Source organism: Schistocerca gregaria, unplaced genomic scaffold, assembly GCF_023897955.1.
Source record: "Schistocerca gregaria isolate iqSchGreg1 unplaced genomic scaffold, iqSchGreg1.2 ptg000743l, whole genome shotgun sequence".
Taxonomy (NCBI): domain Eukaryota; kingdom Metazoa; phylum Arthropoda; class Insecta; order Orthoptera; family Acrididae; genus Schistocerca; species Schistocerca gregaria.
The window spans coordinates 125,529-140,425 of record NW_026062119.1 but is presented as its reverse complement, the minus strand read 5'-3'; the positions used below and the strand labels follow the sequence as shown (position 1 = coordinate 140,425).

General features: G+C 35.9%; 1 protein-coding gene across 4 annotated transcripts in view; it reads left to right on the top strand.

Moving 5' to 3' along the window:
- Positions 1-14,897, top strand: part of LOC126320747 (serine/arginine repetitive matrix protein 2) — a 171,818-nt gene that overhangs the window by 31,476 nt on the left and 125,445 nt on the right. For all 4 annotated transcript variants that reach the window (XM_049994095.1, XM_049994092.1, XM_049994093.1 and 1 more), the window contains exons 2-4: positions 2,054-2,121; positions 3,016-3,146; positions 4,008-4,148. In XM_049994095.1, coding sequence (XP_049850052.1) covers positions 2,082-2,121; positions 3,016-3,146; positions 4,008-4,148 — 312 coding nt within the window. In that variant the 5' untranslated portion in view covers positions 2,054-2,081. The remainder of the gene's footprint in view (positions 1-2,053; positions 2,122-3,015; positions 3,147-4,007; positions 4,149-14,897) is intronic.

Genomic DNA, 14,897 nt, shown 5'->3' with positions numbered 1-14,897 from the left:
GATGGCATATGAGAATATGTGCTAACTGAGCAAGTAGTAGAGGTCCACTCATCTGAGTGTGTCAAATTCTTTTTTGTTGCTAAGATAATTGGGAGCCTTCTTTCATTGATTGTAGTATATATGATATTTTGCTACCTAGTCATGCATGAAGCTACTTCCTCCAAGCAGCTGAGTTATGAGTATTGAAAAGAAACAATTCATATTGGTCTCGTCTATCTTCCTCCTTAATGTGTGTGTCAAGTACAGTTCCTTCACAGTGATGGTAACAGGTGTATAGTATCATATTGTAATTTATTCATTAAAGGTTTGTTTTACAGTGATATTACATTTGTCAGATTATTACAGGCAAACACATGATTTTTATGTATTGACAGAGGCAGCATGTGCTTGAAGTGACCAAAATCTTAAATCATGATAACTGTACAAAGCATGAGCCTACTTTCTCCTGAGTCAGAGCCCATTGTCTTTTATAACAGATTCATTTCCTCTTTTGTTTTGCACTTATTTAATACTATTTAATTATTGCAGTAATCAGTGACAATTTATACTGTAGCCATCTTCAGCCACCACCAAGATCTTTAATACTTGTGAATAAAAATATTCACGGGATTTTTGTCAGTTTTTATATTGCAAAATTATTTTATATTTATGTTACAATAAAAATTCCCAGCTTATGTCACCAGTACCTCCTAATTTGTGTGTGGATGATCTGTTACAGCAGTGGATTTGGAAGACAAAAACCACACACAACTTCTGTGTTATTAATTATTATTCATTATTCATGTTTATAACTGATTAATAGTTGTTTACAATGAGGAACTACTCTTATAAATTTAACATGATGGCTGCAGAGTGTAACCTTCATATTGTGATCAAAAGTCTATAAAGTTACAGAATTTTAAAAACCGAAAAAATAAATTCATTCAATTTTCTAGTATACACAACATCTTTCTAAGATGTAAGGTGATTGGAAATTATAAAGAAATGTTAAATTATATTATTTGCTAACTGTACAGAAAGAAAAAAAAAACTAGGAGAGAGACAAGGGTAAAATTTTGGAAAAGTGTACCTGTTTGTAGTTTTCTGTAAGGACATGGAATATAGGTTCTAAGGAAATAAAAAGAGATTTTGACACACAGCAGAAATGAGTTATTTGAGAATAGCAGCAGAAGTCACAAGAAGACAAAGAAACAGAAATAATGAAATAGGGACAGAGTTACAAATGCAAAGTATAATGACATTCACAAAAGGCTAGAACAAATTTGATAAATCACTTGCACACTTCTATTGAAGAAAGATACAGAGTACCAACTGGTGGGATGAATTACAAGTTGACAATCAAGGAAGACATGGAAAAACCAACACCCTCAAAAAGCAGTTGAGGATGGATAAAGCTATACCACCTAAAATGTGACAGAATTTTATCTTCCTTTCGTGCAAGTCAGTCTGATATAATAAAGTATTTTAGTGATTTATTCCAGATAGTCACAGTTAGTAACTCTGTCCCTATTTCATTATTTCTTTTCCTTCGTCTTCTTGTGAAACTTATTGCTATTCCCAAAGAACTCATTTCTGCTGTCTGTAATCTACTTTTATAATTATTGAGAAAGTTACTGGAACTTGATAATTAATAAACCATGATCAGCCACCTCTGAAATTGATCATTACTATTGAAATTTGTTCTGTTTTGAGAAATTTCTGTGCATGTTCATCTAACATATGGAGCTTTAAATTACTTAGAATTTAACTTACTTAATGAAACAATAAATAGCATAATATGAAGAGACAGTAGTTTCTCTTTAGTTCTCTTGTTAATGCATTTCTCATGTACTTCTATAAAAGTTTGTGATGGAAACAAAAACTTATCATTTTGTGCCTTTTCTAGTTTGTTACTTAACATTTGATCACAGAAAAAAAACTTTTCATGTATTTACTCAGTGCTGTTATATATATCATTTATTCAGTCATGAAATTTGCATGAAATGACCAAAAAATGCTATGTTGATTGTAATTTGAATATAAATATAAAGAAAATGTTTTTCACTTGTTGCAGGTTGTTTGTCACATACAAGGCAGCAGTGATGCCTGGGCAAGACACAAATCCAGCTGATCACAGTTCAGGTATTTATCTATTCTAGCTTTTTCATTTAAATCATGTACTACAAACTAAGACTTCCATAGACTTCGAAGAGAAAAATGTGATTTTGGATGAGTGCACAATTTAAGTTTTTGTTTTAGCTCAGCATAATCCACAGTGATACAAAAACTGTAGTCTATTATGATGAAGTAGACATGCTGCCAGTTGTTATAGCAGTGGACAAATGAATTTCACTTCACCAGTAAATTTTTGTTTGTTTAAAGTGTAACTTCTGTTGGTTAGATGCTCACAAGTAGTGGATGTGGGAAGACTTGATCTGTTAGTTTTCTGTGAGTCTGTCATGGTTTTATTCCCAGACACTTGGCTTTCAAACTGTATTAAAATACCTTGTGTAGGGAAAAAGTAGCTTGTATGGTGATATAGGAGAATCTTGTAAAATAATTGATATGAAACATATCAGTTGTTTTGTACAAATAAAGTGTTAAATTTGTGCTGTACTGTCAGTTAATTTACCTGAAATTTTCATATTGTAAATTGCTATGAGCAGTTGAATCGGAGCCTTTTTATTTCACAGTTTTTTGCTGGTAACATAATATTGTAGGAAGGATTGCTAGTTGGCACTTTCATATTGCATCAAAGTGGCATTAGGTATTGTCATTACATTCATGAGTGAATCAGTTTTTGTTGTTGTAGTCCCATGGCTCAAAGGGAGCGAACTTGTCATTTTGATTAACCAACATGGTTTGATTAACCAACATGGGAGATAATGCTTAGAGAAGAAAAGGTGTCAATACTTCATTGTTGAATAGAAGTGAACGGTACTTTGCATGTTCATGATTCTTGTGTGACTTATTAGTATTAAATTGTCTAAGAAGATCTGCCTTAATTATGTGTTGCTGTATTACAAACGTATTTAGATATGAATGTAGAATTGGACAACAGTTGGGAGAATGGCAGACCATCCAGTTCACCATCTACAGTTAACAGGGAAAGTGATGCTCGTCAAGAAACATCACCATCAAACACAACAAATGATAATTCCTTCCAGGTGAGATGTAGATTTTGAATAATTTCACTGAAATCTTCTTTATACATAACACTGAAGTTTTTTGCAGTATTTGAGTTGCTATTAATAAATGTACATGTGATGTAATAGAGTTCAGTTTGGGAAAATATTTCCATTTGCATAAGATGACTTAACAAAGTTTTACTGTTTCAATGTTGCATTAGAGGTATTGGCTACACTCTAACACTAAGTGGCTAAAAATCTCCGAACACCCATTACTGTTCATTACAAAGAGCAGACTAGTGAAAAATGCACATACCCGACATCGTTCATCCAAATTTCACTGTTGTTATAACAAACTTGAATAGATACCATGTATTAAGCATCTTTTAGGTCAGTACATCCATTATGAGTGCTACAGCATCATGTAGCATGACACATCTCTCCATAATACAGGCTTCCACACCTACACAGCCCAGTGACAATGTCGTTTATAACAAAGTGACATAGTGCATCTATTCTTTTTCCCAGTGATTTCCGAGCAACAGTATGACTCTGAAGATTGAATCTTAGAACCTTTTAAGGATCATTCTGTAATTTACCTTTGAAGCTGAGCTGCAACAAAAGTCGGTCGCAGGTTCGAATCCTGCCTCGGGCATGGATGTGTGTGATGTCCTTAGGTTAGTTAGGTTTAAGTAGTTCTAAGTTCTAGGGGACTGATGACCTTAGAAGTTAAGTCCCAAAGTGCTCAGAGCCATTTGAACCATTTGCACAAAGCATAATCAGTGGGGTGTTCAGAAACTTTTGGCCATGCAGTAAACTTTTATTCCACAATGTGCAAATAGAAAGGTGCTGAGAAACAATGTGATGTACGTTATATTAGTGAAATATTTTATCTGGCAGCTGTGTCAAACTATACAACTGGAGGACAGTGTGGACTGGAGCCATAGATTGCCCTCAACTTCAGCATCACCACTTACATGGCAAAGCCATACTCATGATGAACCAGGTACATCGGCTTCAGCAAGTAACAGCACTTTTCGGGTAAGTGCCATTTTTCCCTACCTTTGTTTGATTTCTGGATAATGAAATACTGCTAATAATACCAACGTATGTTTGTGTGTTCAATTTTGAGTGACCAAATAAGACACACATATTTTAATGAATATGTTTAGTGATACCACAATAAATCAGGTTAGAGGAAACTTATACAATGTATGACTCACAGCAGTGTTAACAGGTGATTTATGACTAGTACCAGTAAGCACAAATGTTAAAGATGCAAGCAACTGATGTACAACAAAATAGTTATTCATAGTTACACTACCAAATTTGTTACAGCACAGTGATTACTGGTAGATAGCTCCTAAATAGGACAAAATTACTTATTATTTTTCTGATTTCTAAGGAATTTGACAACTTCTTAATTTGAGAGATTTTATTATGTCATACTTGAAATATTATGCTGTAGGGTACTACTTTTTTAGTATTAAATTGGAGAACATTTCCAGGACAGGAAATTGGTTAGGTACAGCAGATTAAAATTGGAGGAAGGAAGAAAATCAAGGAGATGGGACCTGGATATATTGAAGGCATCAAAAACAGTTGCGAATATCGAGGTGTGCATTAGTCAGTGATTAAAATTATGGAAAGGAATACAATAGAAGACAATTGGATAGCTTTAAGAAATGAATTATGGGAGTAGAGGATCAAAGGCCCAGAATAAATCCTTGTATGACACAGGAGATATCCTAGAGCATATTTAAACTCAAACTTATTGAGGCGTCTTGGGCAAAACCAGCATGTGTTCCATAAATGTCAGATCACGTGAAACCCTACTAGTCATCTTTCTCACATGACATTGTGAAAGCCATGAATCAAGGAAATCAGATAGATACAGTACTTCTTGACTTGAAAAAGCATTTGACTTAGAACCACGCCAGTGTTTGTTAATCCATATGCACACCCACTTATTTTTGTGATATTATATGCATGGAGTATTTTTCACCCTAGTTAGAAAAAAAATATATTTTCATGGAACTATTTAGGAAATTGAAATATGTATGTACATGTCACATCAGAGTATTTTAAAGATGCATTTAATGATTTTTTAAGATGTAAACACTCGCTTCTATTAATGAAAAAAAAAATTGATCTCACAGAGACAGTGCATTCTGCAGAGTTTGTCTGTTATATCTAACCAGAGTCATTACAGATACATTCTTTACGAACTGAAAATTAATGTTCATTAGATATTAACCTGCAGCGGGTCTTAATGATTCCCATTTAGAATCCGTCAGCTCATACAAATACTTAGGAGTAATGATTTTTAGGAATATGAAATCAAATGATAACATAGACTTTGCTGCAAGCAAGCAGGCAACAGAGTTTTTCTTTGGCAGGATACTAGGAAAATGCAGTCATGCTACTAACGACTACTTACAGTTTACTTGTGTATCCCTCCTTAGAATGTAGAACGTAGTTTTGGTTTTCCAGTCCTTTTTCTGGGAACACATGTCATATCTCCCAGAAGACAATCAAGCTTTCTTCTGCTGTGGCTCTTCCATTCCAATGATGGATTTCACAGCAAATTTGGTAAGTGGCGGCATTTCTTGGTGGTCCAGGTTTTTTTCCAGAGTGCCATACTTTCATTTGCAGCTTGCTTGAAATATTGCAGCCACATCCTCTGAATCATAACTGTCTGTTCCATTGCTTAGTATCTGTATTATGATCATGCTCTGACATGTGGTCATTTTCGCTGTCAGACAAATTATTTATCTCGTGCTCATTTGCACAATGTTGTACATTGGAAGCCATGTCTTTATCACACTTCAATCCGCAATGTACTCCCAAAGTGCAGTGGCTACAATTGCTGTGTTATCACACACATGGGGAATTTTTTGCCCAGGCACTAAAAAAATACCTTTACTCGACAAGACAATCCATGGAAGTGAGGAGGGACAGTTGGTTGAAAGGTATGTGGAAAGTCATAGTTGTAGAATTTATTCAACAGTTCTACCAACTTATCAGAGCTACAGCAGGGTATATTTTACCCCACATGTGTCCTTATGGGTACAATTATTTGGGATATTAAAACAGAACTTGTAACTGCGTTCAGAATTGATGGGTAGGCAGCATGCAACCTGTTATCTTGGTCATTACCAGAAGGGGAAATAATTTGAGGCATGCCCCACAGAATTGTATTTGGATCCATGTTGTTTGTGTTTTGTATTAACACTGTAGCAGGTGATATTAATAGCAACCTCTGGCTTTTTTGTGAATGATGCAGTTGTCTGTATTGAAGTAAAGTTTGAAAAAAACTGCCTAAATATTCAGGCTGATCCTGATAAGATTTCAGAGTGCTAAAAAGATTGTCTTCTTGCTGTAAATGTAGAGAAATGTAAAATTATGCACTTCAAAAAATGAAAAATGTAGTATCCTATGAAGACAATGTTAATGATTCCCATTTAAAATCAATCACCTCATACAGCTATGTGGGTGTAATCATTTTTAGGAATGAGAAATGGATTGATAACATAGGCTTTGCTGTAGGCAAACAGGTGACAGATTTTTGTTCATTGACACGATACTGGGAAAATGTAATCATCCTACAAAGGAGACTGCTTACAGTTCACTTGTGTATCTCATCTTCGAATATTGCTCAAATGTGTGGTACCCATATGAAATAGGACTAACATGGGATGTTGGATATATACAAAGAAGCACAACATGAATGATTACAGGAGTGTTTGAGTCACAGGAGAGCATCAGAAATGTTGAAAAACCTGAATTGGCAAACTACTTATAAAATTGGTAGAACCAGTATTAATTGAAGAATATAGCCATATTCTTCAGCCACCTATGCATTGGACCCCCATACTGACTGTGAAAACAGAATTAGACTAATTGCAGCATGCATAGAAGGATTTTAGCAGTCATTCGTCCCCCACTCAATACGTAATTTGAATGGGAAGATACCTGCACCCTGTGCCACGCCTGGTTTGCAGAGAGTGTTTGTAGACAGAGATACTGAATTTAACTGACGAAAAGAGAAAAATGTAAAAATGCAGCAAAATGGAGCAGGCATGAGGGGATACCCAAGTCTAAACAATATGACTGACAGAAAGTGCAAAATGGCAGAGCGTGAATGGTTTGACAAGAAATTGAAAGTTATAGAAGCATGCATGACCAGAGGAAAGATAATTGCCACCTGTAGGAAAGTTCCTGTAGGAAATTAAGAGCTCATATAGCTAGCCAGTACTAACAAGGGAAACTTCCCATCCCAACACCCTCAGATTTAGTTTTAAGATGCGCCAGTAGGTAGCATATCAAAAACTGAACACAGATCGAGCATGAATACAGGAAGAAGGTGTACTGAACTGTGAAAAAAAGCAGCAAAATAGAAACAGTGAATGGTCCTAACTCAAGATGGGTAGCATCAAGCAGAGTTTTGTTGCTGCTGCGTTGTGGTTATGTGGTTACAGTGTTGGACTATGAAGGCGGAGATCCATGTCCAAATCTAGCTTGTGTGCAAATTTTTTTTTCCACAATATTTATGAACTTTATGTCTGGTCATTAACATCTCTTTTCTCCTTCTGTAGTCTTGGCAGTTGTCATACTATACACTGGTTATAGAATATGTCATGTTGTATTACCATTGCAAGTAAATGCGATGAGATCAGGCGACATGCCACATCGACCTTTCACAGAAATGAAAAGGAATAAGCAGATGTGAGGAATGTTATAACAAAGGAATTCAAAACTTCCAAAACAGAACACAAGTGTCATAACTTGTGACATCTGTGTAGAACTAATAGTTGGTAAACAGGTCTGGAGGTCATTTTCTTACACTTCGTGGTTGCAAACAGACATTACACCACAACACAGACACAAATCTGAATACAGCGAACATCCATGTCAGTAACTGGATGGACAGTTCATAATCTTGTGGGTGAAAACAGAAAAGACGGGGAATGTTTGAGATATGACATGGATCTGCCCCTTGGCAGTCCAATACCGTATATACATAACCGTGATGGCATGGCCACACACATATACTCAGTGCTGCACATCTTGAGCTTGGACTGTTCACTGTTTCTATTTTGCTTCTTTTTTTCTCTGTTTAGTAGGCCTCCTTGCTGTTTTCATGGTGTTCAGTATTTGAGGGCTATTGACTGGGCCATCTGAGAACTAAATCTGAGGGGGCTGTAATGGGGAGTTTCCCTTGTAAGCAGAGAAGGGATGGCTGAAAGATAAAAGGAATGTATAGGAGGGCTGTACAAGGTAAAAAAATACTTGAAAACAATATTACAGTATGGGAAGAGGAATGAGATGAAGTTGAGATGTGGATATGACTGAAAAGAATTAGTCAGAAGAGTGAAAAATGTAAGTCTAAACGAAGATCCTGAATTAGATGATCCCCAGAGAATTATTAAGATTCTTGGTTGCTCATGCCATGACAAAACTATTCCGCCTGGTATGCAAGAAATATAACACAGGCAAAATACCCTCAGACTTTATGGAGGATTTAATAATTCTTTTCCAAAGAAGGCTAGTGCTGATAGATGTTAATATTATAGAACCATCAATTTAATAAGTCATGGTTGCAAAGTACTGACACAAATTCCTTACAGAATGAAAAATATGGAAGAAGCTGACTTGGAGAAACATTTGACACTAAGATTTTAATTCGATCTGAGATGGTAAGAGACGCAGAATAGCAGATGAGCAGGATTTATAGTGTCTTAAAAAGAAGTTGTAAGATGAATTGCAACAAAATTAAAAAAGTGTAATGGAATGTAGTCAAATTAAATAAGACAATGCTGATTGTGTGAAGCAGTTGATTAGCACAAAAAATGAACTTAAATCAGGTGAACTTGAAAGTCTGCATTGTATAAACAGTAATCACAGATTATTTTGCTGTTAACTAGGATCAGCTTCCACAGAAAAAAAATTGTGAATCAAATCAAGTCCAGTTATCGTCATCAGTTCACAATCTAGTGACACCACAAAAGAAAGAACTTTTGGCAAATGCAAGTGTAGAAGAAATAATAATATAGAAGTTCTTATTAATTTTTTTTCCTTATATGTATGGGTGGGTTGAGGAGAATATTGGTGATGTTAGTAATTGTTCTCATCAGAATACTTGGAGAAACTTGCAAGTAATGTGAAAAGATTATTTCACTTATTGCTTCTTTGCCTCTGGAAATGCTTGCTGATGTGCAAAATGATTAAGTGATGGTTCATTGTCCACATTAACCTGTAGATCTCCATATATCTGGATGGGAAGTCTGCTCAGATGTCTGAAGAAGTCAGTAGCGTACCAACTCCAGTGGGAACATGCCCCGTAAATCATGCTACTGGTCTAACCAACACAAGTGTATACCTCTCGTGCACTGTGCTTCAATAGTTTCTTGTGAATGATTGAAATAATCATTCCCAGATAAAGTTATCTGAATCTGTAGTCAACAGTCAGTAGTGCGTGTATTTTCATCATGCTCAGCAAAGTAGTGAAAGCTTGATGTGATGCCACAGTCATCTACAGTTTGTGTTTTGAGTGAAATCGGCTGCACCACAAAATAATGGAAACTAGGTGGACATGAATTATCAGCTGCAAACCATGTACTCTTTGTGATTTCTGGTCTAAAGGTAACTATGATAAATCACATTTTAAAATTACATCACCTGAATATGGTGCTTGCTGCTTTCCTAACATTCTAGGTCACTGTGATGGGCAGTATTTTGATGCTTTTTGGCTGTAGAGAAGTTTCTTGATGTTTGAGAAGTTTTATCTGCTTATTTTCCTCTGGCTTTACAACAGAAAATTGTTTATTGTCTGGTGTACAATTAATATCTGTTGTCAAAGCTCGGTAATTGTGTTGATCATTTATTTAGCAGTTTTGCCAAGCATGTCTTTTTGTAAGTTGTATCAACACTGAACCTTGTTCAGTTAATCCAGATTTAGTTATACACAACATAGAATTGGTGTACTTGTTTTGTTTTCGGAAATAAGATTAGAACGGATCTCCAGTCAACAGTGTTTTTACAATCAGCCTTGAAAATATTAGATGAGTTTTCCCATTTGGTCTTTAAAGTAACTGATAATGGTTGAAACAGAGAGGATAAAAATGTAGACTGATAATAGCAAGAAAAGCTTTTGAGAAAAAGAGAAATTTGCTAACATTGAATATCCATTTAAATGTTAGGAAGTATTTTCTGAAGCTTTTTATCCAAAGCAGGCTGTTTGAACTCCAGTAACTTCTCCTGGGCAGCTGGGCATCTATAGGCAGCACTGGACAAGGGTGAGGAAAAGCTAATGGGTATTCAGGCAGCCAGACTAGAAAATTTATGGCACAACTTGGCTTAAAGAAAGGGTTGGTTGCTCATACACTTTCTGATGCATCAAGAAATTGTCAGTTTGGTAATGGAGGGAAGTCTTGTGAGGAGTGGGTGCTAAAGACCTCAATGTGATTCGCCGAAATAATTGCACGACCATTATCTGTTGAGGAAGACCAAGGTTTGACTAAAGTAAGCAGATTCAACTAAACGTAGGTTGCAGTAATTAGTAATTATGTAGAGAAGGGGAGGTTTGGACAGCATTGAGAGCCGTATGAAACCAGTTTTCAGACTGAAGACCAAAACAAACAAAGAAACATTGCACTACATTCATAAAGGGAAAATGGTATTATCTATTTACTTTTCAACTTCACGTGGTAATGGCAATGATGATACTTGCATGTAGATGTGTAGCAACATAATGAAATATTCCAAAGACAGTACCAGAAAAGTGTGTGACAGGTATGGTGTTTACATAGATATTATTGCTACTTGTGTCACTCAGTCATTTTAATCAATGTAGGTCCCAACCTAACGATATCTGCAGTATCACTACATATTTCGATTTCGAGGGGGGGGGGGGGTTTGCTAGACAATACACTGTACAATAATGTCTACTTGAAAATCAGTGTATTTTTGCCAAAACAATATTCATACAATTTACTTTTTTTGAAACAGTTCAAATACTATGAAGAAGAATTGTTCTTGTTGATACTTTCCTTTCGTTTCAATTTTGATGTTTAGCCCATCTCAACACAGAATTTAATCAAATAACTGTGAACAACACTAAACACAATATAGTTTCTGTTAGGAGTGTGGCAGTATTAGGAGACAAAGTACTGCTTGCACAAATTGTTGCATCTTTCGCCTTCTATCGATTGGGAATAAAATGGATATAGTGTCTTGAAAAAGAGGTTGTAAGATGAACATCAGCAAGAGCAAAACATGGGTGATGGACAACAATCGTCAAATAAAATCAGGTGATGCGGAGGGAACTGGATTAGAATATGAGTCACTAAAAGCAGTTGATAAGTTTTGTTGTGTGGGAAGCAAAACAGTTGATAATTGCTAAGTATAAAGATATAAAATGCAGGCACACAGTTGCAAAAAAGAAATGTGTTTCTGAAATTGAGAAATTTATTGAATTGAGTATAAACTCATTAAGAAGTTTTTTCTGTATTTGTCTGGAGTGACTACAACAGAAATTTTTGAAGTGCTGCTACAGAAGAATGCTAAAGGCTAGTTGGATTGACTGAATATCTAATAAAGAGGTACAGAATCAAAATGAGGGAAAAAGAAATTTATAATACAAAGTAACTAAAAGGTGGGATCAGTTAGTAGGAGACATTTTGGCGCATGGAGCAGTCTCTGACTTAGGTAATGGAGAGAAATGTGAGGAGCGGAGTAAAAATTGTAAAGGGATACCAGATCTCGAATACAGTTAGCGGTTTCAATTGGACATAGGTTACAGTAGTGAGTAGTGAGATGATGAGGCTAGCACAGATTAGACTAGCATGGAGATCACTGCATGAGACCAGTCTTCAGTCTGAAGACAACACTAACAAAAATCTCAGAACTAGAGAATCCAGGACTTAAAGACAGTTAAACTGCCTAATGCTTGTTGTAAACACTACTTGAACGTCAGTGTCTTGCCAGTGTCATTATATGTCAACTGTATTGTTGCCTTTCTGTCCAAGAACATTGTTTCATTATGTGTAGATTGTAGGAGATTTGCAGTTATGAAAATCGAAAAGCAGATTTGTATTAATAATGTTAACATAGAAATTTTTTAAGAAATCAATAAAAGATGTTGTAAACGTCAGGAAAACATTAATTCTGGAAGTATGAAAATTAGGGTTATACTGCAATGGCCAATAATGGCTACAGTCTTGATATAGTCAATAAAATACACAGGAAGAAAATAAAGGCCAAGTGTGCAAAAGCTCAGTAGTAAATTGAGCCCAATATATCCAAAGGTCCGTTGTGAGTCCAAGGAATTTTATCTCTCATTTAGCACTTAATTCACCTCTGGCAATGTTTGTTATGTGAAAAATGTTCATTTGCTTTGTGGTTCAAGTCCACATTACTCCGTAGGTTCCTCTGTAACTGACAGGGTAAGTTGTTCATAGGTTAGAAGAAAGCAGGCGCATACCACCTACAATAGGACCATGTTCAGTAAAACGTTATGTTATTCAAACCAATCTTCAGGTTGGTGACACCTTTACCTTATGCAAATGAAACTTGAGAAATAACATAGCAAAAATAAAAATAAATGAGAAAGAGAAGTGTGTTATATTACTGCACTTAGGGAATGTTTCACAAAAAACAAGTTACACGTTTCTTACTGTTAATCTTGAAAATAGCTGTTGCACAGAAAACAAACTCAAATGAACATAATACTCAGAATAGACAAAACTAAAATATACGACCAGTCAGGAATATATAAAATTACAGTGACAGTGATATGGTCTACATACAGGATGAAACTTTATTAAAAGATAGAGAGGACATGTAAACAGAAGTGGAACCAGCCTCACGCATTTAGCACCCACCTCTGCGAAAAATAACACCCTATAATACATATGATGTTAACGCAAAAAAATTTTAGGAGAAATTCAGAAAAAAATATAACTATTACAATATTTTAAAATACTTTCCATAAACACTTACACATTTCTCTATCCTCTTTAACCACTTACAAATTGTTTCAGTCCAAGCTTCTTTAGGGAAGTCTCTTCGAGCACTGTTGTATGCTGGAATAACCTCATCGCTGGATGCAAAACGCTGCCCATAAATTCTTTTCCTTCTGATTTGGCAACAGGAAGAAGTCGATGGGGACAGGTCAGGTGAAAAGAGTGAGTGTGGTCAGACACACACACACACACACACACACACACACTCACACTCACTTTCTCCTTCTGCAAGAAGTCCATTGCTCTGGCAGCTATTTGTGTTGACAAATTGTCATGATACAGATGAAGGTGCCGCTCTTCAACTTTGGGTGCTGTGACCTCCATGTGGCTGTGACTTTCGGCAGATATTTGGTCACATATCACTCAGCATTGACTGTACAATGTATGTCCAGGTTCACAGAGGTGAGGTAACCCATCTTGGTGAAGAAAGTGGCCACTTCCAGAGCTCCTACTTCTCTGAAATTTTCATGGGTGGTTCCTCACCTGGAAATCATCATAATGCAGACCGCCTCTTCATTTCAGAGTCATAATGGCACACTCATGTTTTGTCACCAGTGATGATAATACATGTGTCTTTGGACCACTGTTTGTCAAATTTTTCAAGAGTAAGATGACTCCAATCCATTCTTATGTTGTTTTGGGCTTCTCTCAAAGAATGTGATATCCAACACGCATATCTCTTGTTGGGGCTTGAAGGATCATGAACAATGATCCGCACTACAGTTGATCCAATATTTAGAGTCCCTTTAATGTCGTAAAATGTGAGGTGAGGTTACTCTTCAATCATTTTACCCACAGAATTAATGTTTTCTTCGGTCATTTGCCATTGCTGGGTGACTGGGGTAAGGTTCATATTCGATAGACTCGCAATCCCTTGAAAATTCACAAAACTAATTTCTAACAGTGACCAAAGAACGGACAGGCACACCAAAAATATATTCTGGAGAAGTGTGTCATTCTTCTTCATTTAACTTCATTTTGTAGTCGTCATCAATATGCTTGCGACAGAATGCCTACCTAATATGTTCCAAAATGCTGTGCATAAAAACAAGATTTCCCATTGTTAATACCATGGGTTCTGTTGATGGTGAAAAAGGTACAGGGTCCCGCTTAGGTAAATGGAGCAAATCAGTTGCTTCTTTTTCCATTTGATATAGTCTGTGGTGGACTTGATGGGAGGCACCATTAGTTTGTGGGCAGTTATTGGAAAATCTCAAAGAAAAGAGCTTTTTACTATATTTTTGCTGTCACCAGTGGACCAGAACTCAGCCAAGGATTCCAAGACAGCTACACACAGCAAATGGCTGAAATTTTTGTGATATATTCCTGAGATCCTGTTCGCAAAAATCTTTATCCATAATGGGGAAAAACCCCAAAAGCTTGTGTATTGGGTGCCAAAACCGTGCCGCAGAGTCCAAGATGGCTGTGCACAACAAATGGATGTAATTTTTATATGGTATCCCTAAGATCCCAATCTCAATCACATGTGTAAATTTTCTTCATATCTTTATTAGTTTCTGAGATACAGAACTTCAAAGTTATTGTGCTTATAAGGTAAAATACGCATGTCAAATCTGTTGTGAGGCAAAAATTAGTATGGAGAAATATGCTGTAAAGTGTCTCTGTTATCACCTGTTAATTTCATGTTGTACTGAAGCACATGCAAAATTTTTGTGCATTAAAGTTATGGTCTGAGGTATAAAATTAGTTTTGCATTTCTTTAATTTCCTGTAAGTAAACTATCTAAATTTTACTGACCAACACA